The 26,541-nt window shown below is 39.3% G+C and overlaps 1 protein-coding gene across 4 annotated transcripts in view; it reads left to right on the top strand.

Annotated features, from left to right (window-relative positions):
- The first annotated feature begins 2,079 nt into the window (after positions 1–2,079).
- LOC120484831 (NACHT, LRR and PYD domains-containing protein 3-like) overlaps positions 2,080–26,541 on the top strand; it is a 28,322-nt gene continuing 3,860 nt past the window's right edge. The window contains exons 1-7 of one of the 4 annotated variants that reach the window (XM_089122354.1): positions 2,082–2,197; positions 6,730–6,763; positions 6,870–6,983; positions 7,895–8,020; positions 15,158–16,885; positions 19,315–19,386; positions 23,367–23,540. In XM_089122354.1, the coding sequence (XP_088978480.1) occupies positions 6,934–6,983; positions 7,895–8,020; positions 15,158–16,885; positions 19,315–19,386; positions 23,367–23,540 (2,150 nt within the window). In that variant the 5' untranslated portion in view covers positions 2,082–2,197; positions 6,730–6,763; positions 6,870–6,933. Of the gene's footprint in view, positions 2,198–6,729; positions 6,764–6,869; positions 6,984–7,894; positions 8,021–9,338; positions 9,362–15,157; positions 16,886–19,314; positions 19,387–23,366; positions 23,541–26,541 lie in introns of those variants that run through there. The other 3 variants (XM_089122361.1, XM_089122360.1, XM_089122359.1) reach the window with 3 other exon arrangements.

Below are 26,541 nucleotides of genomic sequence, written 5' to 3'. Positions count from 1 at the left end.
CAGCAGGGGTCGCTATTTTACAGGGAAACTTTAAACATTTAGCAGATTCAAGTGGGAGATGGGTAATACTGGTTGGTGATGCAGATCATTCCCAATTCATTATTATTAACATTTATGCATGTAACAAAAAAGACAACAAGTTATTATTTACAACAGTAGAAGATAATATTAGCCAGCTGATTACAACTTTTCCTACTGCCAAGATTATATATGGGGAGGTGATTTTAATACAGTTACGGATGGAAATCTGGATAGACGGCCTCAAGAAACAGTTCTTCAGATGAGTTGGAGAATGTATGTCACAGGATGAGTCTTGTAGACATCTGGAGACTGATCTCTGTGTGTCGACACACCTGGCCAGGACAAAATGTCTCTCCTCTTGCCGTTCATCCAGCTTTATCTGCCCAAACCCTTGATTCGCGTCTAGCACAGAAAAGTACTTTGCATTCGGCATTCTTGAGACCATCTTCTGCTGTCAGCATTGGATAATGCTCTCTTTTTATTGCCAGATTCAGATCTTTAGGATCCACACAAATGTGCGTTTTCTTGGATGTAACTACAGGTTCAATGCTGTCGACCCATTCAGTCGGCTCAGTTTGCTTTGCGATGACCCCCATCTGCTCCATCCATGTAGTTCTTCAAGCACTTTTTCTCTCAGAGCTACAGGTCTCCTTCTTGGCGCATGCACAACTGCTCTGACATTTGGATCAGTTTGTATGTGGTGTTCTCCTGGTCAACAGCCTAGTCCTTCATATAGATCGCCACAATCCTGGAGAATGTCTCTGCTCTTTTCAGTTTCAGACAGTCTTTTAATCATGCCCATTTTTGACATGCAGATTGTCCTAGAATGACAGGTGCATCATGCTTCATTATTTCCAGCAGGATTTTGTATTTCTGTCCTTTGGACACACAATTTAGTGCTTTCTTGCCCAGTGGCGCCATCTTGTGTCCAGAATATGTCAGACGTTTGAAGCTTGACCTCTGCAGTCTCCCTGCTGTGTTTAGCAACTTGTGCTCTCTTTCTGACATGATGACAGATGACCACTAGATGTCCTCATAACCTCATATATGTAGAACAGATCTAATATGTCACACATCGAGTTAAATGAAATCTTAAGTCCGTGTCCAACTCTAAATTGTAAGGAATTTATATCTTTGATTTGATAGTAACGATTTACAATAAGGTTCATTTGTTCATTATTCATGTATGAACCATGAGCAACACATTTGTTACTGTATTTGTTCATCTTAGTTAATAATACAACTGTTAGGCTAATTGTTTATTCATGTTATGTCACAGTCAGTGCATTAACTAATGAGAACAAATACAACTTTTGATTTTAACGTTTTAGTACATGCTGAAATTAATATTAGCCCTAACTAAGATTAATAATGCTGTAGAAGTGCAGTTCATGATGTTAACTAATTTAACTAATGAAATATTAAAGTGTTACTGATTCATGATATCTAACACTTTCACACATATAATACATACATTACATTTAACATCAACAAAACTAAAAATGAATTTCCCATAATGACCATTTTGTTTAGTGAAGTAAATAATATTTAGTAATATTATCATCATTTCCCTATTTTCATTTGACGTGTTATGCATTCTAATTGTATCAACATAGTAATACCACTTTATCTAAAACGTTCACACAACTACAATACTCACGTACACGCTCTCGTGAACGCGCGTCTCTTTTTACGCGCCTCTCTCTCTCTCTCTCTCTCTCTCTCTCTCTCTCTCTCTCTCTCTCTCTCTCTCTCTCTCTCTCTCTCTCTCTCACGTCATACATTGAAAGTGAAAGTAAGTTCTGTTGATGAGGATGTTATATGGGGACGCGCGCGTGGACTAATTATTAAAATAAATAAATGTTAACATGTCCCTATCCACAGTTGTCTTGGCTATTCCTCAATTTAAATTAAGCCACAAATTGTCATTATAAAAATAATCTGCGAATACCCACACATTGCATAGTCGCTGTCTAACATCTGCACAGGAAATGCGCAAGCCGCGCCTGTAACACCTGATCCGCCATTTTAAGCAGGAAAAATAGGAATACGACCCGGAAAACAAACAGAGCATCAACTTGTTAATCAACGTTTAAGAATAAACTTCCGTGTAGTTTTATAATGTGAAAGCTGGAGGATTTGAGATCCTGTATCTTGTAAAACTAGTTTGATCAAGGTGAGTGTTCGTGACTTCCTCATATTTAAATATGAATCTCTGGAGGACTTTTTACTTGATTGTTTGATACGAAATCTTTATAAAGGGTTACTTTTTTGATTCAAGGTTTCGTGTTTCGTGATGTTTGTGATTTAACACACAGTTAAACGCCAATAAACTTACACACACACACACAGAAAGTGAAACTAGTTCTCCTATCGCCATTTCGATATAATAATACAATAGTCTACGAAAGAAAACAAAAACAAATAAGATTATCAACGTGTTCTTTAACGCTTTAGTCTCTCATGTCTATTGATCTAGTTTAATATCACACATTTAAGGCAATTGGTAGGTTTGTTATTTTTGCGTTTGTTTGTGTTTTTTCATTTTTAATATTTTTTGTGTATATTTTGTAACTGTGTATTTTTTTTACCCTTACGAAAAATAAGTTTATTCAAGTGTGCTATTAGAATACTTGTTTTAAACTAAAAATAAGATAGTGTGCTTTCAGTCTACTTTCAATATACTTTTCAGATATATACTTAACAAAATTATACTTAAGTATACTTGGCTTATACTGACAAGTATACAGAAAAGTCTAAGTATACTTGTACTTAATCATTTGATCAAGATATACTAAAGAACAGTATTCTTTCTGAATACTGAAAGTTTAAGTGTTCTTGGCTTGTGCTTGTGTTTACTCTTTTATTAAATAATTTTCACATGCAAGTTAACATCAAGTCTGCATGCTTAAAGTACAGTTAATGGTTTATTTCAAGCATAAATACTATAAGCTAATTGGAAACTTAGTAGTATACTTTAAATGCAGAAACTAAAGAAGTACAACCTGTTTGTGTAGTTATGTATGTGTTCACAGATCTTGAATTAAGGAAAGTAATTAAGTAAATTTGATAAAGTATTTGATTTAAAATAACTATTTACATCACTGTGACTGTACCATTTACAACATCAGCATTTTGTTCATGTAAGGAAACTGTTTCAAACTAAAAATGTAAATTGTATCTGAAATTATGTTTTTCTTAAGAGTTATTTTACAGATACATTACAGATATTTGTCCATTGTTATTTTTTGCTTTTACTTTTATTTTTACTTTCTTACATTTTAAATGTATTCATTTAGCTGACACTTTTATCCAAAGCGTCTTACAATTGCTATATATGTCAGAGGTCGCACGCCTCTGGAGCAACTAGGGGTTAAGTGTCTTGCTCAGGGACACATTGGTGTCTCACAGTGGATTCGAACCCGGGTCTCTCACACCAAAGGCCTTTGAAAAGTTTTTAGCAATGTACATTAAATAAAAGTCCTTAACTTTTTTTTGTTCAAAATATATATAATGAGCGAGCTCACTGATGTTTTTGTTATTGTATTTTAAATATTATTGGCTATCATTTGTGCATAAACATATCTGGTTATAGTAAACATGCTCCAAGCTTACAAGAGCGATAATATCATTAAATGTGAAGGGGGCCCCTAAAATATTTTTATGGGAAAAAGGGGGTCTCAGACCAAAAAAGGTTGGGAACCACTGTGTTAGATCATAACACTAGAATCAGAGCACTATAATTGTTCTTCATGTGCACAGACATTTGAAACTGTTAAAAGAAAAGGCTCATAAACTATTACATAGATAGATACTGAATAATACACTACGCATCAATATGTCTTTCATTTGTGATTTGAACTTTTCAATGCGGACTCGACGCGCTGGCGCTGTGACTCGTGTTGCTGAAAGCGCTCGGGATGCTCATGAGCGCTGTGTGCCGCACTGTACTGAGCCTTTCATATTATAATGCAGTGACGCAATGACAGATTATTAATAGCCTTTCTTGTTCTATCCTATCAGATGTTGCTGCCTCATTAAACAGCTGTGCTATACATTTACAACATGTCTCAATTTTATAGTAGCCTAGGCTATATAGCCTAATAATTGATCTTTTTTATTTTTGTTATCTTGTTTTTCATGGATGTATTTTACAACAATACAAAGAGCAATATGTAAAGTTTTACCAGATTTAGTGCTACACTTATTGTCTCTCGTTTGTTCCGCACCAAGTTTTTTTTCACTAAATGTCCAGATTTTATACAGTTATTGTGCACTCGTGATTTTTCTAGACAAAATTTTACTGCTGAATTATCCACTAATCTAGTTTATAATAGCATTTGTCAGAGTAGGGCTGGGCGATATATCGAGTATGTACGATGTATCGTTATATTTTTTGAAACGATATGGAATGAGGCAATACCGTTTATATCGATACAGTAGTTTGATATGAGCACATCTGAAAAATAGCGGAGGTTGCAGTGTGAGCTGCTGCAGTGAAAGTAGCTAGGCTACGTAGTACAATTTGTCCTAAACATGACACAAGCTTATATTAATTGCGTCAAAATCACTTTGATATAGTTAACAAGTTTAAGGCAGCTTGCCGCCCTGTCAAATGCTCTGACAGACACTGTTGCTGACTGACAGATATACTTGCGCTGTTTAATGCGTTTGAGATGTGGTGCTTTCCTCAGTGCTCAACTTACATTTCACAGGTATATTCTCCATCTCTAAATGATAGAAAGTAAAGCAAATATGGCCATTTCACAACAAATATGTCCATGTCAGAAGAGGACGAGCTTCTGCAAGTGAATCTCCGCTAAAATTCATGCTTCCTTGAACGAGCGCCGGCGCGCGCATGCGCGTGAATAGTACTACGTAGTACGCAATAATTCTGACTAAAATAAACATATTGCTAAAATATTTGTTGTTGGAGAAAATAAATGTGCCATATGTGGAATTTTAAACCTACAAGTATGTATTTTTAATGAAAGTGAAAGTGATTATAATGGGGTAATCAAATGTAGGCTAATATAATTAGTTTGTGCTTTTGTTTTTGTTTTTATTTTTTATTTTTAGTTTAGCTTTTAGTCAATATAAAAACAAAAGCTTTCTGCACATAATATATTGCATAGCCTATATTATATTTGTTTCCATATCCTTCAATATCAACATTGTTTGTAGGATATCATTGGGCCGAATGTGAATATATATATATATATATATTAAATATAAAGATTTTCTTTATCTAAATATAAAACGTAGAAAGTACCGAGATATATATCGTATATCGCCATTTGACCAAAAAATATCGAGATATGATTTTTTGGCCATATCGCCCAGCCCTATGTCAGAGTATGATCATATATTTTTTTGATTTGTTGTTATCTTTATAATGAAGTTGTCTGTATTAAGTAGATTGTGTTTAACACACAAACGAGTGATTATTATCAGTTCAACACAGAGTGCTAGTTGATTAAAAACTGCGCTGGTATCGGATTGGTATCGGTATCGGCCGATACGCAGAATTTTGTTATCGGATCGGTTTTGAAAAAACTGTGTTGTTGCATTCCTAAAAACAGAGCAGGTCTTGAAAACTTAAATGACTACTTCTATCACTATAATATTTACTGCATTAGCTTTCAACTCGTTTTAGAGAACTCTGTTACGAACTCATCCATGTCCGGTTCGTGTGTTGTTGCTTCTTCATGAGCTAAAAGCACAAGTTTTTTTTCCTCTGATGAATCATTGTTCTGCGTAACGGTGTCCACGTTCTTGCCAGAGTAGAGAATGAGCTCTCCATGAAGCAGTCGAGACACCCGTGACCACAGCAGATACACACAACTGATGAAGACCTACAAATGCATCTTTATATTCCTGCAAGAGTTTGCAAACAGCAGGACATTCAGCATCCGATGGAGGTTTTTTGGACAGCATTGGTGTGGCAACAAGAATTTCATTCGGTTCATTTTCTGCAACCCCTGCAAGACTACAGAGAGCCTCAAGCAACTGGATGTCCAGAAATGTGTTGGATTTCGGCATTACACCTGAGAGGATTGCATCAGCTGTTTAAACCTGTCTTCTATCTCTGATACAGCTGTATCTAGTGTGTTCAACATGTGTCGTCTCAGAGCTTCAGTGGCAGATTCAGAAGCGGACCCTTCTTGCCCTAAAGCTGAAGCAATGCCAGAGTCCCCATAGGAGGGGTTCACAGTCCTTCCAGGGTTTGGTGAGAGCTCAACAGTAGACATGTCAGCGCCGGACTGCTGAAATCCACTGCCATTTTCAATCACTGAGATTTACAGTGAACCAAGACATCCCTGCACAACTTCAGCTGCACTGCTCAAATCAACATGCTGAGACTGTAGGATGACGTTTGCTGCTTTTAAAACGGCCAGAAGATGAATCAGAAATTTGCTAATTTTTAAAATAATGGCGTCGCTTCAGCTGAGAGAGTAGCAAGGTTTTGAAAAGTCAACTGATGTACTGTCATCATTGGAAACCTTTAAAAGAGTGTTAATATTCTTATTATCCACAACACATGTTCTGGCTTCATGAAGTCCTGGTGTGGGGCCTGGGTGGGCCAAGCTTCTGATTGGGTGGGAGCCGGGTCTGGCTTCAGTTAACACAGTCACATGATCATTTTTCTCACACACTCCAGAATTATTATGAATGTTATTTAATAATTTAATATTGTGTGTTCACAAGCATCCAGAGATGGAGATTTCTCTCAAGGACACAGGTACTTTCAACTAACACTGTTCAATATTTACACACACACATACACAAAGATCAAATGATCTGATGAGTAATGTAGAGGATTAAACTGAATCTGTTCTCTGTTCCAGTTCAGTCCAGCAGAAGAGCTCAAACCCAGAGTCCAGCTGTGTGTCTGTGAAGAGTGACCGCTCTATGGGTCAGCCAATGAAGTTTAACAGTGGAGACAAACGGCCTGATCTCAGGTATATCACTTCTGTGTTATGCTTATAGTATTTGATATTTTATGAAATTTTTATTAATATACAGCAATCATTATTATTTTATATGAAAAATTAATAATTCGTGAGCTTAGAATTATAAGGTTCTATCTTCACTTTTGGTCAAAATTGAGTTTTTGACATAATATGATCCATTAGGTGTTTATTAATGCCTGTGTGGTGTTATTTTTGTTAAAAAAATAGATTAATAGATAAAGCTATAATAGAAGATTATAGTACATAACAGTTTTGCCAGCTGGGATGTAAAAACTTTGATGCTCAATATCTCAGAACTACCCTAAACGGAGATAGAACCTTATAATTCTAAGCTCACGAATTGTATTTTATTGACAAAATATTTTAGTTTGTCTTGTATATTTTTTCTGATCAGATAAGATAATATTTTAATCTCTCATATGGTCGTGTTATGATGTGCCTTACCTATGGGGCATGTTGTCACACTTCACTTCCATTCTTTCAGTGGAAATAAAGAAAAAAGTACTCACTATATTAATGAAACAAAACCACATAATTGTTCTAGACCTGTGAAATTAATGGGCGAAATAAATACTCTGAACCCCAAGTGTATTTACACAAACTGAGAAAGTTAAAAAGTGTTGGGTTGTGCCCTGCTCTCCACCATCATTTCTATAAAAGTGTTGCTTGTTTGACATTTTTGAATTAGAAGCAACATCCATCAGTCAGTCAGTTTATTGCTAGCAATGACATCAAGTAAATGTACGCTGAGAATTTTTCCACATTTATATAATGTAGTATTATAATTAAGAAGATTGTTCAGAAAGTTTGTAACAACACTCTCTGGTCTTTCCTAAAACAGAATATTCCTGTAAAATTGCACAACATTTATAAGTCTGGATGTTTTTTATTTCACTTAGTTTGAAAACCAGTTCAGTCCAGCAGAAGAGCTCAAACCCAGAGTCCAGCTGCGTGTCTGTGAAGAGTGAATGCTCTATGGAGAAACCAATAGAGTTTAAGAGTGGAGACACACAGCCTGATCTCAGGTATATCATTTATATAAAAGTTATGCTTATAGTATTTGATTTTTTTTTAAATGAAATGATTATTAATATACAGCAGTTTAATTCTCTGGATTTGAAGCAATGAATTATAAGTTGAAATCGTGTTACTTTGAGTCTATTAATGATGATCATTGTGCTCTTGTGTAAAGCTCTATGTATTGTATTGTTAATACATTCACACACTGTAAAAGCTGTTGGTGTGTTACTCAGTTAATGACACAATTACATCAATATCAGTGTGTCTGATTCTTTATCCTCTTCATTCTGATTTAAAGGGTTAGTTCACCCAAAAATGAAAATTCTGTCAGTATTTACTCTCCCTCATGTTGTTCCAAACCTCTATGTGTTTATTTGTTCTGCTGAACACAAAGGAAGATATTTTTGATTAAATTTGAGAGCTGATCACTGCTACATTGGCTGCCTAAGGGACTGGCTCTTGACGGCCCAGAAAGTCAATGAAGAAAATGTTTAAATATCCCAAGTGACTACCGTGGCTCAACTATATGTTTATCAAGCGACGAGAATACTTTTTGTGCGAAAAAACAAACAAAAATAACGAGTTTATTCGACTATTCCTTTTCTTCCTTGTTGGCCTGAAACGAGACTTCCTTAGATTTCCACAACGCATGCGCGAGAACTGAACTGAAGTAGTTGAAGGAGATCGCAATTCTCGCGCATGCGTCGTGGAAATCTAAGGAAGTCTCGTTTCAGGCCAACAAGGAAGAAAAGGAATAGTCAAATAAGCTCGTTATTTTTGTTTGTTTTTTCGCACAAAAAGTATTCTCGTCGCTTGATAAGCATATAGTTGAGCCACGGTAGTCACTTGGGATATTTAAACATTTTCTTCATTGACTTTCTGGGTCGTCAAGAGCCAGTCCCTTAGGCAGCCAATGTGGTAGTTATACAGCTCTCAAATTTAATCAAAAATATCTTAATTTGTGCTCCGAAGACGAACGAAGGTCTTACGGGGTTGGTACAGCATGGGGGTGAGTAATTAATGACTTAATTTTCATTTTTGGGTGAACTAACCCTTTAAGGTCAAATCTTCCATCCAGACCAGTTAAAAACAAAACTGCACGCATGTGTCCTGGTTTTAGGTAAAATGCAGGACTGCCGTTGCTGTTGATTAATTTTAGGAGCTGAAAGTCACATCACACATCACTCAAACACATGATCAACGATTTAACATTTCAGAAACACTAATGATGTTTTGTGTCTCATAAATATTATATTTTTGTAATCTATGGTTATTTACTTCTCTGACTTGTGTAATAATGTGATTCAACCACAAGACTTTAATGAACGCATGTGTCCTGGTTTCAGGTAAAATGCAGGACTTTTGTTGCTGTGGTAATTTTAGGCAAGGCAAGGCAAATTTATTTATATAGCACATTTCATACACAATGGCACAAATTTCAAAGCACATTTCAAAGTGCTTTACATAGAAGAAATTAAAATAATCAAAAGAAATCAGAATAATTGAAACAGTTTAGAATAAAAAATAAGAAATAATGAAAAATAAAAATTATGATAAAAATTAAAGCTGCAAGCAGCGTTGGGCGGGCCCTCGCACCTGTAGCGCATCGGGGTGTGAGGCGGCCGCGTTGCATATTTTGCAGCTCAGCCGGTGCGGCTGTGAATTTGCTATGCTGCTTCATTAAAGGTCACTTCCTGTTGCCAGCAGGTGGCGCTATGACTGAGGGTGAATGTCGGCATGTAGATTTGTTCAAGGAGGGACTCTTGTCAAATGTGTTAAATTTCATGCAGATCTGGGCATTTACAGCCAAGTTACTACAACTTCCTGTTTCATGGCAAATCATCGACACCACGGACACGCCCATCGATGAAAATGCACAGAGAGCACAACTTTACATCATCAATGCCTTTAGAAGGCACAGCAGAAATGTGAAGTCGATCTGACTAAATCCCTAGGAGGAGTTTGTTAAAGTACGTAATGAGTAAATCATCCAAAAATGGCGGTAAAATTAGAAATGGCCGATATCCTGTTGGGTTTAAGGCATTGCTCCAGGAGACTTTTCTGTGCGTCTGGACATGGTAGATGTACCACCGAAATTTCGTACATGCCGGTCAAACATGCGGCGGGGGCTGCTTCGTTAAAGGTCACTTCATGTTGCCAGCAGGTGGCGCTATGACTGTGGGTGAATGTCGGCATGTGGATTTGTTCAGGGTGGGACTCATGTCAAATGTGTCAAATTTCATGCGGATCTGGGCATTTACAGCCAAGTTACTACAACTTCCTGTTTCATGGCAAATCATCGACGCCACGGACATGCCCATCGATAAAAATGCACAGAGAGCACAACTTTACATCGTCAATGCCTTTAGAAGGCACAGCAGAAATGTGAAGTCGGTCCGACTAAATCCCTAGGAGGAGTTCGTTAAAGTACGTAATGAGTAAATCATCCAAAAATTGTGGTAATAATAGAAATGGCTGACTTCCTGTTGAGTTTAGGGCATCGCTCCAAGAGACTTTTCTGTGCATGTGGACATGGTAGATGTACCACAGAAATTTCGTACATGTCGGTCAAAGGTGCGGCGGGGGCTGCTTCGTTAAAGGTCACTTCCTGTTGCCACTAGGTGGCGCTATGACTGAGGGTGAATGTCGGCATGTAGATTTGTTCAGGGCGGGACTCTTGTCAAATGTGTAAAATTTCATGCAGATCTGGGCATTTACAGCCAAGTTACTACAACTTCCTGTTTCATGGCAAATCATCGACGCCACGGACATGCCCATCGATAAAAATGCACAGAGAGCACAACTTTACATCGTCAATGCCTGTAGAAGGTACAGCAGAAATTTGAAGTTGATCCGACTAAATCCCTAGGAGGAGTTCGTTAAAGTGCGGAGTGTGTAAATCGTCCCAAATCGGTCGCCAAATTCAAAATGGCGGACTTCCTGTTGAGTTTAGGGTATGGCTTCTTGAGGCTTTTTTGTGCGTCTTGAAATGATACACATCCCCACCAAATTTCGTGCATGTAGGTTGAACATGGACGAGGGGCTAATTTTTTTCAATTTTCTAGGTGGCGCTAGCGAGCCATTTTGCCCCGCCCATCCGTGAAACCCACAAAATACAAAAAATTTTCACCAGTCCTGACATGCGTGCCAAATTTGGTGAGTTTTTGAGCATGTTGCGGCCCCGAAAATGGCGCTTACTTTGCAGAAAAAAGAAAAAAAATAACCCTAACAGTTTCAATAGGGTCCTCGCACTGTTAGTGCTCGGGCCCTAATAAAATACAGTAAATTAAAACCATTTAGAATAAAATGAAGTGCAGTAACAGTCGGACGAACAGTGGCACAGTGCTCATTCAGTAAATGCACAGCTAAACAGATGTGTTTTGAGTCTGGATTTGAATGTGACTACTGTAGGAGCACACCTGATCTCTTCTGGAAGCTGGTTCCAGCTGTGGCTGGCATAATAACTAAAAGCAGACTCTCCATGCTTAGAGTGAACACTTGGTATTTCTAGCTGATGTGATCCTAATGATCTGAGTGATCTGTTGGGTTTATATTCAGTGAGCATATCTGCAATATATTGAGGTCCTAACCCATTAAATGATTTATATACCAGTAATAATACTTTAAAGTCAATCCTAAATTTAACTGGGAGCCAGTGTAAAGACCTGAGGACTGGTGTGATGTGTTCATATTTTCTGGTCCTGCTCAGAATCCTGGCAGCAGCGTTCTGTATGAGCTGCAACTGTCTTATGGTCTTTTTGGGAAGGCCAGTGAGGAGGCCATTACAGTAATCCACCCTGCTGGTGATGAAAGCACGCACAAGTTTCTCTAAGTCTTGACTGGAAACAAAGCATCTAATTCTTGAAATATTTTTCAGATGATAGTATGCTGATTTAGTTATTGCTTTGACATGACTACTGAAACTAAGGTCTGACTCTAGAGACACACCAAGATTCCTGACTTGATTTTAGTTGTTAGACCCCTAGTGTCGAGGTATGCATTCACCTTGAGAACTTCATCTTTGTTTCCAAACGCAATAACTTCAGTTTTGTCTTTGTTTAACTGCAGAAAGTTTTGACACATCCAACTATTTACTTCATCAATGCATTGGCACAGGGAGTCAATGGGGCTGTAGTCGTTAGGCGATAGGGCTAAGTAGAGCTGTGTGTCGTCTGCATAGCTGTGGTAAGCGATTTGGTTCTTTTTCATTTTTTTGCTCATTGGGAGCATATACAGGTTGAATAGGAGTGGCGCAAGAATCGAGCCCTGAGGCACTCCGCAAGTCATGGATGTCCACTCAGACTTATGGTCTCCCATACTCACATAATAGCCTCTCCCTTCTAAGTATGACCTGAACCATTTTAGGACTATCCCAGAAAGCCCCACCCAGTTTCCCAGCCTGTCAAGAAGTATGTCGTGATCAACAGTGTCAAATGCAGCACTGAGGTCGAGTAGTACCAACACGGATAATTTGAGCACTGAGGTCGAGTAGTACCAACACGGATAATTTGCCTGTATTAGTATTTAAGCGAATATCGTTTATTATCTTTATGAGCGCTGTCTCTGTGCTGTGATGCGATCAGAAACCAGATTGAAAATTGTCAAAGTATTTATTTAAGCTTAAGAATTTGTTCAGCTGATTGAAGACAACCTTTTCAATGATCTTGCCTATGAAAGGAAGATTTGAGATCGGTCTATAATTACTTAAGATGGTCTTATCCAGATTGCTCTTTTTCAGGAGGGGCTTGACAACTGCCGTTCTCAGGGAGTTCGGAAAACTCCCAGAGCGAAGTGAGGCATTTACTACTTCTAGGAGATCTGCTTCTAAACAGTTTAACACAGTTTTGAAAAAAGATGTGGGAAGTGTATCAAGGGCGCAGTTCAGGTTTCAGTTAGAAACATGAAATCCAGGTTGTATGTGGTTATTAAGTCATTGACTAGAAGTGATTTATTTTTAATGGAGCGGATGTTTAAAAGTGCTAACATTATAGTCTTACTTTTTGTCCCCACAGCAGTCTTAGTTTGGCGTGTAAGGCACCAGATTAGATGGGTTTGCTGTACGGCTGTTGAAGGCCTTAGATTTTCTATCATGTAAATGAACAGCAATAGAGAAAGATTCAGGCACACTGGGTTCCCGCTTGTTCTGTAAACATTTGATAAAGTTATTGTTTTCATAGCGAGGACCCGAAGTATTTCATTTAGAGTTGGTATCAGTTGTTTTTGGTTCACCTCGAGCCGATGGGGGAGGCTGTGAGCCCTGCGCTGTGGCAGAGGCCGAAGAGCTCTCGGAGAAGGAGGGAGAGGGCGAGCTGGGCCCACAGGCTTTGGTGGTTTTGGGGCCTGCTGTTTTTTGGTTGGTATCTGGGGGCTTGCAGCAAAAGAGTGGGACAGTTTGGTTCCAGCAGACACCAGTTGTTCCATTTTCTCTGAGAAGCACAGAAGTGGAGATGCTGGAGAGACGGATAACGTGTCAGGTGAGAGGGGCTGTTGCTCTGGTGTTATTGGAGGGTGTAAAATGCTGTCCTGGTTTCCCTCGTTGTTTTCCAGAAAGTCGTCCTTGGGTGCTGAATCTGGGAGCAGTTCTGATATGTCACAGTCTGTCTGTGGTGAGCTCTGTGGGCAGGGCTCTGCTGAGATTGTATCTGTGAGCAGAGGTTGTTGTTGTGGCTGAGTGGTGTTATCATTGTCCTTGTGTGATGTGTCAGCAATATGTCCATTCAGGTGCTGAAGTGAAGTCCTGTGGTCATTCATACTGTGTCCAGGTGTGTGAGTGCCATTCAGGTTGAATGGATTGGCACACACAGCAGAAGGATGATGGAGGGAGAAGTAGATATTGTCCTTTAGTACTCTAGAACCAAGTTTGTTTGGGTGATGGCCATCCCGTTGAAACAGTTGCCTCTGACTCCAGAAAAGATTGAAGTTGTCAATAAAGTTCACTCCTTTTATGTTGCAGGTTTTTTGCAGCCATGTGTTGAGCCCAAGCAACCGTGAAAACCTGTTTGTTCCTCTTGCTGGGAGTGGTCCACTGATGAATGTTTCAACTTTCAGTCTTTTAAGTGTTTCAAAAAGTTAATTGAAATCCTTCTTAAGGAGTTCCGACTGCTCTTTATGAATATCATTTTTCCCCACATGAATGATGAGTCGATTTGCAGTCTTATGTTTCACCAGAATGTTCTGAAGTTCCCTGTTTACATCAGAAGTTGTTGCTTGTGGAAGGCAGCATGTAGTTGTATCCCTGCTACTAATGTTTCTGATTATGGAGTCGCCCACTATCAGAGTCCTGGGCCCCGCTGTGCTCTGAGCTGAGTGCCGCTGTCTGCTCGACCTTGAGCGCCGGTTAGCATCAGTGTTAGCTACAGGCTGACTCAGTCTGTGTTCGATCACATTCGTCAAATTCAGGGATTCCTCATTCATTAATACTTCAAATCTGTTCTCAAGATGAATAGGCGGTGGTAGGAGACCAGTGGTTGCAATCCTTGTCAGAGTCATATCTGGGGTAGATGAAGCTACTGCTGAAATATGTGGTGCTCGTGACAATCTGATGTCTCGAGTGCCTTTGGGTCTCGCTCCCTGTTTGTGCCATCGATTTGTAAGTCGATCGGCTTGTTTCTCTACAGTCAGTATAGCCTGTCGAGGAGCACTAGTTTCATGGGAGTCACCGGCTGTGTGCTGAGGGCGTCCATGACTGAGCTCTGTTGTGCCTTCCGTCTGGTTTGTCGGTCCCGAATTTAACTTTGTTTCAAGAACTGCAATCCTTTGTAAAAGTCTGTGGCAGTTAGAGCAGCAAGTAGATTCCAGAAGAGGCATTTTCTTATCCTTATAAATGTAGGGAGTTGTGTTTTCTCTTCCCCGGAATGTAAGCAGTGAGAGGCTGGTAGAATAAAAGTGTGAAGTACTTTTTAAGTAATCCCAGCGTCTGAGCACTGTGCTGATTTGCTGAAGTTAAAATTAGGTGAAAAGGAGATAAAATATATAAAAAATATTAAAGCGATAGAGCAAAGCACGGAGCAGTAAGCAGGAGCGTCCGAACGGTAGCTGAGCAGGAAGGGAAATAATTTTAGGTGTTGCAAACAAATAATGTTGTAATTTATGGTTATTTACTTCTCTGACTTGTGTAATAATGTGTTATTGTAATCTTCCAGCCATGACTCTAAAGCTGCTGAAGTCCTCAACACACTGAGATCAAATCTGAGACAGAAGTTTGAGTGTGTGTGTGAGGGAATATCAAAGCAGGGAAAGCCAACACTCCTGAATGAGATCTACACAGAGCTCTACATCACAGAGAGTGGAAGTGGAGAGATCAATAATGAGCATGAGGTGAGACAGATTGAGACACAGTCCAGGAGAGCAGAAACAGAGGACACACCGATCAAATGCAGTGACATCTTTAGACCTTTACCTGGACAAGACAAACCCATCAGAACTGTGCTGACAAAGGGAGTCGCTGGCATTGGAAAAACAGTCTCTGTGCAGAAGCTCATCCTGGACTGGGCTGAAGGGAAAGAGAATCAGGACGTCCAGCTCATATTTCCACTGGCTTTCAGAGAGCTCAACTTGATGAAGGACAAAACACTCAGTCTTTCAGATCTTCTTCATCGCTTCTTCCCTGAAAGCAGAGAAATGGCCATATCCAGTGATGAGTATAAAGTGCTGTTCATCTTTGATGGTCTGGATGAGTGTCGTCTGTCTCTGGATTTTCAGAGCGATGTGAGGTTGTGTGATGTGACTGAATCAGCCTCAGTGGACGAGCTGCTGACGAACCTCATTGTGGGGAATCTGCTTCCCTCGTCTCTCATCTGGATCACCTCCAGACCAGCAGCAGCGGATCTCGTCCCCTCTGAGTGTGTCCATCGAGTGACAGAGGTACGAGGCTTCAGTGACACACAGAAACAGGAATACTTCAGGAAGAGGATTCGTAAAAAGAGATTGGCTAAAAGAATTATCTCACAACTGAAGTCCTCAAGGAGCCTTTTTATTATGTGCCACATCCCAGTGTTCTGCTGGATCTCAGCCACTGTTCTAGAGGAGATGTGCAGTGAAGCAGAGAGACGAGAGATTCCCAAGACTCTCACTCAAATGTACACACACTTCCTGCTCATTCAGACCAACATCAAACATGAGAAGGACTATGAGAAGAAAGTGAAAGATGAAGACATGATCGTCAAACTGGGGGAACTGGCGTATCGGCAGCTTGTGAAAGGCAACCTGATCTTCTATGAGGAAGACCTGAGCGAGTGTGGCATTGATGTGGCAGAAGCATCAGTTTACTCAGGATTGTGCACTCAGATCTTCAGAGAGGAGTTGGGCTTGTGTCTGGGGAAAGTCTTCTGCTTTGTTCATCTGAGCATTCAGGAACATCTAGCAGCTCTATATGTGCATCTCTCCTTTATCAACAATAACATCAATGTGTTTGACCAGATTACCAAACCAACTAATGGAGGCAAAGTGTCCCTATCTGATCTCCATCAGAGAGCTGTGGATGAGGCTTTACACAGTAGAAATGGGCATCTGGACCTTTTCCTTCGTTTCCTTCTGGGTCTGTCAGTGGAGTCTAATCAGAGTCTCTTACAAGAACTAAAGACACAGACAGCAAACAGCTCTCACAACAATGAGGAAACAGTTGACTATATTAAAGAGAAGATCAGGGAGAATCCCTCTCCAGAGAAATACATAAATCTGTTTCACTGTCTGAATGAACTGGGTGATTTTTCTCTAGTCAACGAAGCTCAACCTCATGCGAGCCGTGGAGGATTACGTGCTGTGAAACTCTCCTCGTCTCAGTGGTCAGCTTTAGTGTTTGTGTTGTTGTCCTCAGAGGAGACACTGAAGAGGTTTGACCTAAACGACTTTATTGGAGGCAGTAATGATGGGTAAGTAACACTGAGTGCAATCATTACAGTCTAAAACATTATGAAGAAGAGAAACTCAGAGATCAGAGGTGTTTAAATCACGGGCTCAGACTGATTTCTGGGATATTGTCCATAATTTGCGGGTGTTTCTCAAACCGTGGCTGTGTCCTAGTAAGGCTGCATATCTCGACTGCCACGTCATCAAGCGCCTCTGAAGGCCGTCTCAGTTTGAAGGCTCTTTTGAAGACAGACTTCATTTTGTGTCTTTAATTCAGATCATTTTGAAGGATGCATCAAGTGTGTTCTTCGTGTTCTTCAATCTCCCACAATCCTTTGCACACATTCCAGTTCATGTAGAAGAACTGCTGGAAAACGAGTCGGCACTGAGTTTATCTGAGTTCATTATGAAATGTTAGTGTTGTAGTAGGCTTGGGCGGTATTACGGTAATATCGTATACCGCGGGATCTAAAAATAGCAACGGTATCATTTTGAATATCGTCATACCGTCAGAAAATAAAACAATGCACTTAAATAGGAGACAAGGAATCCTTGTCTCCTATATAAGTGCAATGTTTTAAATACAATTTATTTAATGGCTAAAATGCTTATATCTGGTTCTCATGACGTGACAGTGTGGTGACGAGAGAGTGGGGGAGAGAGGGCAAAGATTGCAAGTTGCGCACCGAGTGACTTGGTCTCGAAGAAGAACACGACTTCTGCAGTTTGGCAGGGATGGGCATTTCAAGCAAAAATAATATTTAAAGATTGCCTGGTATTATTCGATTATTATTTGAAATTTGCGCCCCACCACCACATGCACGCCACATGCATGCCACATGCATGTAGTCTACAGCGGGACGGACCGTGTGACGCTTAAATATAAGCTAGGCTTGAAAAAAAAAAAACGTATTCCTTTCATATTTTTTTTATAATATGATGTTTTTCTATGTATGTTGATTTTATGAAAAGGGAACTTCATGAGATGACAAAGATAAGATCATAAAATGCGCAATAGCCTATCGGAAAACATTTGGAATGGGTCAGTCAGACATGATTATGACCACTTATTACGTTTTGTTTTGTAGAAATCCTTTCTTTAAAACGAATTTCGTTTTGAATAAATTGCATCTTAATTTTAATTTTTTTTCCATCAACGAATTGCCTCCTTAATTAATAATAAGCAAATAAGCCGGCGCGTGACTGGAGCGCGACTCATACATGAAATGAACCTCGCATATAAGAAACAAGATCTGAGAAGTGTATATATATAGTAAGCTTGAAATGTCTTCTTTAACAATCTAAAAGAAATTGGCTGCTCTCTGCTTATGTTTAGGCTAATTCATATGTAGTGTGCATTACTCTTTATTCGCGTCCACTACCGCGAAGATGCCAGTTTGCATGCAATCTTTATCTTTGCAGCAATTGACATAGAAAACACGTTGGGTCAGTCAGACATGATTATGGCCACTTATTACATTTTGTTTTGTACAAAGCCTTTCTTTATAACGAATTTCGTTTTGAATAAATTGCATCTTCATTTATTTATTTTTTTCATCAACGAATTGCCTGGATAAGGCTAATAAATAAAAAGCAAAGATAGTAATTAGGACACGCGCCGACGCGTGACTGGAGCGCGATTCATACATGAACTGAAACTTGGCATATAAGATACATGTCTTAATGATCTGAGAAGTGTATATATATGTAAGCTTGAAATGTCTATACTTTTAAACAAAACAATTACAAGCTAAAAGAAATGGGCTGCTCTCTGCTATAGGCTTATTCATATGAAGTGTGCATTAGGCTACTCTTTATTCGTGTTTTCATACCATGAAGATGCCAGTTTGCATCGTCAATGCAATCTTTATCTTTGCAGCAACTGACATAGAAAACACTAGTTTATTAATAAATAATTTTATCTCGGCTCCACTCGGCTCGCGTCGAGAGCTCGTGGCGCGTGATCTTCAGAAATGCGCTCCCCTCTCTAGAGGAAATATCACCACTCTGCTCACATTCTCTGGTGTGAGACAATGTGTATCTCCTGTTTTCTAATAGTTGATTGACAGCTTTTAGATACATTATTGGAACCGACACTCTCTGGTTGAACGTGCCTTATCTCGTAATTTTTAATTAGTCACGCGGTAATACCGTATACCGCGGTAAAATAGGGAGGAGGTTTGACGGTATGAAAATTTGGATACCGCCCATGCCTATGTTGTAGTGTAAATGTAGACTAATAGACCTTGACAAACGACATTGACAAGAAAAAGAGAAAATAAATCTGTGTTGCTGAATACGAGACTTCTACAGTTATAGATACTAAACAACTTTAACACACGTCCTTTATAAAGCAGTGTTTCATTAAAAAAAGTGTGTAATGTATTATTTATGATATGAATTATTGTTATTATTGTTAGCATTATTAATTAACTTGTTTATTTTCTATTAGTGTCCCACAAAACACAGGAGATGAAGTTCTTCAGAAGCTGATGCCTGTGGTTACAGCAACTAGATACGCTCTGTAAGTAACACTGAGAACAAGCATCACTGCTAAAACATTACAACAGTTCTTAAACATTATAAATTAATGGATTAACAAAGAATATTGCTACTTTTGAGAGAGATAGCTATTGGAGAGATAGATAATGAATTTAATGACTTTTATAGGCGATTTGATGCACAAGATTTTAATGAAATTAGTAGGGATTTTTATTTTAGTTTGAAAACAGAGGAATATCTGCACATTGATAAAGGTTCTGTTTTGAGGGTTTTACAAACCACCCAAAAACATAAAAGCCCTGGGCTTGATAAAGTCAGTGGGAGAGTTTTGAGGAGCTGTGCTGATCAGCTCTGTGATATCAGTCATTTCATTTTTCAGACCTCAGTGAAATTACAGAGAGTGCCTTCAGTGTGGAAATGTTTTAATACTACTACATACCCTGAACGTTCCCTCTGTTTGTGGAGCCGAAAGTTGTGCTTATCCACTTACTCACCCTTAAACACACCCATTGGGTCTGTCACATACCCCGCTTTCTGGAATAATCCCTGGGTTTCTCCTTCTTGTCTTGCCCTCTGGATGTGTGTGTTTGGGCTGGTTTTCTGACCTCTGACCTTCTGCCTGTTTTAATGGACTATGACTTTTGATTGTGCTCTCAATAAACTGCGTTCGCTTCGTCAATTAAATCACAACACACACACACACACACACGCACACACACACTGCCTTTCAAAAGTTTTGCATCAGGAAGATTTTTAATGTTTTTAAAAGAAGTCTCTTCTGCTCACCAATGTGTATTTATTTGAAAACACTAGAAGAAAAGAAGAACATAGAAGAAAAACACTGTAATATTATAAAAAATTATGACAATTTAAAATAACTGTTTTCTATTTTAATATTCTTAAAAATGTAATTCAAAATGTAATTAAAAATGATATTCCTGTGATCAAAGTCTCAGCATTCATTACATTCTTCAGTGTCACATGATCCTTCAGAAATCATTATTATATTTAATTTTTAATTATATTTTGATGCTCAGAAAACTTTCATTATTATTATATGTTGAAAACAGTTGTGTACAATTGTTTTTCAGGATTCTTTGAGGTTATTCTTTACTATATATTCACATAGAAAAGAGCTGTTTTACATTGGAATATAATATTTCATAATATTACAGTTTTTTTAATTTATTTGTTTTTTATTTTGTTTTTAAAAGAGCAAAACGCAAGTATCTGAGTTTTTGCAGAACTACGCCCCCTCTGGCGAAAAGCAAAACTGCGTGCGCGCTCGCACACACACACACACACACGCACGTTTTCACGAGCTGTTCATTACCAAAGGAGCATCAGCCGCACACTGTGCGGCACACATCTCTTGTTACAGTCATAATGAGGTAATAGAGTTATAAATCTGCAGGTCATTTATGAAAGGAAAGGCATTCGAGTAAATTACACACTGTGTGTGAGAGGGGAAAACAGGGGTAGTAGAAAACTTCGGTTTTTGTTTTCATCTATTTCCTTATTGAACTGTTTTATGTGCTTACTGTATGATTGTATAATTATGGAAACACGTTCATGAACAATACAAGTTATTACTTTGTATAGGACCCGTTTGAGCCCTAGAGCAGACCGGAGATCTCTCCGTTTGTTGAAAGCTTCCCGATGTTGACTCTCGTCTTATTCCGACGCCTGGCACTGGACAGTTTGCGTTGGGGTTGGAATGAACTAAAAGCCGGTCTCTTTGGGGCTGTTTACGCCTGGCTACTTCATGTTTTCTCAGATCGGATTGCTATCTGATTTTTATCAAAACGATTCCATTACACCTGCTCACATAAATGTGTTTTTGCTAAACGGATATAATCTGATCTTCAATTCCCGCGCTATAGGCTATAGGCTACAGAATTCATGAAGGGCACGTCACCGAAAGCAACAGATATGAGCTGCATTTTATTAATCATCGGCTAATTTCAAAATCAGCAAAGACGGCAATAAGAAAGAGCGGCAACAGAACTGGTAAGATCATTTAATTTCTTTACTTTTAATGAAGATGGTAGTGTTAAGCGTCTGCGACTTACTTTCACTTTGATTTGCGATAGATTGCGGCGCGCTGGCTTTATGATGCTCAGTTGCTCATCTGAGGTGATGCGCGTCATCATATACGACTAAAATAACATGACATATAGCCTGCTTTCAACAACCCGATGCATTTACACTTGTCCAGTTTTGTCTGGAATACGGCCCAGACCACGTCCTCAAGTGATTTGAGCGATCGGATTCAAATCCGTCTCGAATGCGTTTCGGAGGGCATTAACACCCTGGTCTTTTAACGATCGAATAGCTATCCGATCACAGAAAACGCATGAAGTGGCCAGGTATAAACAGCCCCTTTGATTCCATCGTCTACTTTTGTGGAAAGTTGACTAAAGTTGTGTTGCTGGAGTTGTCTTCTCTGATACGGGGAATGGCGGCGAATACACTACCTGCCAGACATAGGCACATAGCCAGGCTCTTATTTATTTTACTGTACAGGATTATAGCCCATCAGCCCATCAGGCGATGGTGCAGATAAAACACCTCAGACTTATGATACATAAATCCATGAAGTACAGCATATGCCAATCTAACTGGCCATAAGAAATACTTCATATCTTAATATACAAGATCGCGAGCACTTACCATTGTCATGTGACTCGATTACATCATTTCCAAACTGTTGTGAAAAGTCATTCAAATAATGAGCGATCGCACAAGAAGCAAGATGTGTGTTTATTACGTAATTGTGTGTGTATTTGCCCAATCAAACGTCAGGAAGCGGGACACACTGACAGGCGGCACAAGAAGCCATTGTGTGTCTAATGTGCTTTAAATCATCAAGCACGTCCCGTTCCTTATTGTTCATTTATCTGTGCTTCTAAATCACTCTAAAGTTTCAATAACTTTAAGCAATTTTCTCAGTGTTTACAAAACATTAAGCTCACTCACACACACACACACACACACACACGCAAATAGACACTAGGCTGGGATGATGCACCTATCTGCTGATTTGATATCACGATATTTGGGTGCCGATACGATATGATATGTATTGTTGATTGTATGTATTGATGATTGTTTCTATCAAAATCTGACTTCCTCTATTTTGATCGCTAGACATCAGTGTTTAGATTTGTGCTTTACACTTTTATCCCATTACTTCTATTTAAGCTGTTTCATGACAACTCTCTCTGGGTCAGCGGCAGCGCCAACACAGATTTAAAATGTTGCGATATGATTTGTTCAAAGGTTTAATAGACAGAGGAACTGGAAGAAGATCATGTGTGTGTGTGTGTGTGTGTGTGTTTGAATGGAGATCACAGTATTTTAAAGATGAATAGTGCAGATCTACTGTCTTATCGCTCTCTCTCAGCATATGAGTAGCGCAAGGGCTTTTCAGTGATTCAGTCTTACGCCGCTTCCACACGTCCACCAGAACAGGATATTACGACAATCATAGATAACGACACGTTTCATTGGCCAACTTCTGTCAACCTCGTCTGTAAGCAACAAAAAAAATGTAAAATAAGTAATTTTTAAAATATTTTTTACAAAAATAAAGCAATTCAATTTAACCACATAACTATCACAGTTTAACCAGAAAATTGTGATAGTTATGTGGATCGATTTTTTTTTTTTTTTTTTTTTTTTTTTCTTTCTCCCAGTCCTAACACACACACATACACACGTTCTTTTAAATGTTTACAAATACAGTAAACACACACACACACCATTGGGTTTCCCTGTTTTATGGGGATTTTCCATAGAAATAATGATTTTTTTTAATTACTGTTTGAATTTTCCTTGCTTTTATGTTGTGATTATTGCCTTTTTTTGTAAAGCACTTTGAACTGCCATAGTGTATGAAATGTGCTATATAAATAAACTTGCCTTGCCTATGTTATTTATAGTTTAAGTGTTGTGTTTATCTCTGGATATAGGCTTAATGTGTGTCATTGTTCACTACAGGTTGATTGAGTGTGGAGTCACAGATGAAGGTTGTGTTGCTCTGGCTTCAGCTCTGAGATCAAACCCCTCACACCTGAGAGAACTGATTCTGTCATATAATAAACTAGGAGACTCCGGAGTGAAGCAGCTTTCTGATGGACTGGGGAATCCTCACTGTAAACTGAAGAGGCTGGGGTAAGATCATCTCTACCATAAAGACTCTGAGTGAATAAGGATTAATATGTAGATAGTGTATACAATATATGTTTGGCGTAAGCCCCATCCGGTGGTTCAGCGACAGATTCCTGCTTGAACCGTCAGATCCTGCCGGCGGTAGAAGACAGCGGTGAGGAGTCTCCCTGAAGAGGAACATTTACATCTCACTATATTATTATCCCACAAAACACAGTGGCCCTCATTTATCAAAAGTGCGTACACCAAACGTCCAACGTTGGCGTACGGCACGCTCAAATCCTACACCAGCTCAGGAGGTGGTTTACGCATGTTTTGAGTTAGTGCGGAAATGCGCAGAGAAATTCCTAACACCACAAAACGCACTGATAAACTAAAAGATATGATGTATTATGACCCACTGTAAAAAAACAAAACGAAAAAAAACCAACAACATAGTAATTATTAGGGGTGGGTAGGGCTGTCGCGGTTATGGAATTTCCCTTGCTGTAATGTTGAGTGGCTCAATAGCGCGATATGCGGTATTACCGCCATTTATTTATTTATTTAATTATATGTTTTTGTTGCTATATAAATAATGTTTACGATGTGGACAAAAACGAGGACATTTTCAGTAACCAATGTAACCGAAACTAAACAGCGTCTACAGTATATGCGCATTGTAAGACTTTCACTCAGCGCGCATATTGTTATGACAACGGACTTTGAGCGAGTCATTGAACCGTTCATTCAACGAACACGTTTAAAAAAGCTGATTCAACAAGATGTTATTTATTTTTAACTTTGAGATTCAACTTTTCAAGGCTCAGCTGAGCAGCAATGCGTCGCATAGGCAATGCTGAAGCCGATGCTTCACTTATTAGAGACCCATTGATTCAATGCGTGACTCACTGATTTTATTTCGGCTTCCTTGTGTTGTGGGATGCTGACCAGAGCTGCTGCTGACGCGGATTTATGGGAAAATACCCGTGAAGAGAACGTTAAAATGATGATGCGACAAATTTTTCGCTTCCCTTTGACACGACAAGCTTTTCACGACTTCAAAGACAGACGCAGGTAATTAGCCTTTCGCCGAGCCCCGCCCCCTTAGTTACTGTTGATACCTCCGTCAAACAAATGGTCAAACACGGGCAGCGCGACAGATTGCCATGACGGCAAAGGGTATTCCCGTGCGTGTCAGTGACCTTTTTTGGAGCAATACCTCCGCGATATCAAGCAAGATCGAAGCAAAAGGGGTTACGGTATGCGGTGGAGGGATTTATTCCAAATATAAAATTAAGAAATGAATGAGACATGACTACTATTGATGCTAATGCTTACCAGTCTCAAGAAAAATCAGAAAAACCCCATGACCATGCTAAGTTACCTCAAATGCAACCAGCACAGCCTTGAAGATTTTATAAACTGGTTCAGTGGCTAATTGTTTGGAGTTCGAAATATATAACTTGCGCTGCATATTGATTCATTTTGCCTCCGATACAGGAGTACACGTTCGCTTTAACAAGCAGGTTGTTCATTACCACAGCAACCGATTGCGTGTCATGCTCATGCTGAATGCGATTTTCGTGTTTAAAAAGTAACTAACGTTATGCATAAGAGACGGAAAGAGGCAGAGAACCATACGTTATTTAAGGTTATTTCTATTCTTTACGATATTGATATATGAACTGATGTTGTCATGTAAGCTTCATGCTTTCCCCGTTGCGAACGTCCTCTAAACTGTAAGTCTACGGTGCTGCACTGCTAACTTAGCTGACTGCTGCTCATTTTCCCAGAGAATATTATGGTATGTTAACAACAACCCTTTAGAAAATGTACAGTAAGTCCTTTGTGGATCCTCTTGATCTGCTTTCTCCGTGCTTCTTTGACTAATCTCAGTTGCACGCACGCTGCACGCGAGACGAGTTAACCATGTTCGACACATTTAACTGGAATTGGGGCGTCCACACTGTTTAATACATCTTAGGCACCGCTCGCGTTGTGTTTTGGGCTTTGGAAAGGGAAAAAACACAACTTCTCCAGACAATCTCTCGGGGTATCATGTGTCCGATTTACTAACGCCGTGGGCGCACCGCTTACTGTTTGACGAAACAGCTCACACAGTAACGGTTGCTATGATGTGTGATTGGACAATGGCCATTTTGTGGGAGGGGCCGGCGAAAGATCAATTGCACGCGCAGCGCGTGACGCGCTCTGCCGATCTCTTTCATTCACTGTCTGTGTGAAGCCTGTAAGCTACACATCACCATGAAAAACAGTCTTGTTATCGTTATGAACTTGTTTAACATTCAATACACATGCATTAATTTTTCCTATTCATATTTTCCTAACGTCTTGTACCGTTAAACTTGGTATCACGTGGATGAATAATCATATGCAAATGATATGCAGATGAGGATATGCATATTTAAACAAGGCGTTGTAATCTCCATATATGGTTATTTCGGGGAGGAGACGCACATGCGCATAATCTCCCGCTGACTGGGATTTATAAAGTGAATTCTGCGCAGGTTCTGGCGTACGAACGGTTTTATAAATCTGAAAACTTTTGTGCGTACGCAAATTCTGCCTTATGTGCGTACACACACTTTAAGGATGAAATCTACGCAAAGTTTTATACATGAGGCCCCTGGTCTTTTCAAGATCGGATACAGAAAACGTATGAAGTGATTTCAGAGCATCCGTTAACTGAATGAATTGAGAATCTCACCTGAAAATCCAATAGGCTATGTGCACAACCGTAGTTTCGAACTTCCGCTTTTGTCAGAAGTTGGCGTATCAGTTTCCGGTCTACGACTGGTCATCCGCATCCACTAATAAACAAAGAAGATGAGTGCTGCTGTTGTACGAAAAAAAGAGTTCTAAAACACATCTAAGTTTCTCAGAACTGTAGTGGATCTAACGTCCGTTTCACACCCGTTTGCAGTGTGTGTTGCGGTGCAGGAGCGTGCTGTTAGTGCATTCACATATTATGATGCGTTTGCACAGTGAATAACTGATCCGC

The sequence above is a fragment of the Pimephales promelas genome, chromosome 2 (genome assembly GCF_988280905.1).
Source record: "Pimephales promelas chromosome 2, fPimPro1.hap1.1, whole genome shotgun sequence".
NCBI lineage: Eukaryota > Metazoa > Chordata > Actinopteri > Cypriniformes > Leuciscidae > Pimephales > Pimephales promelas.
Note: the sequence above shows the minus strand (reverse complement) of the source record. Positions and strands in the feature narration are given on the sequence as shown.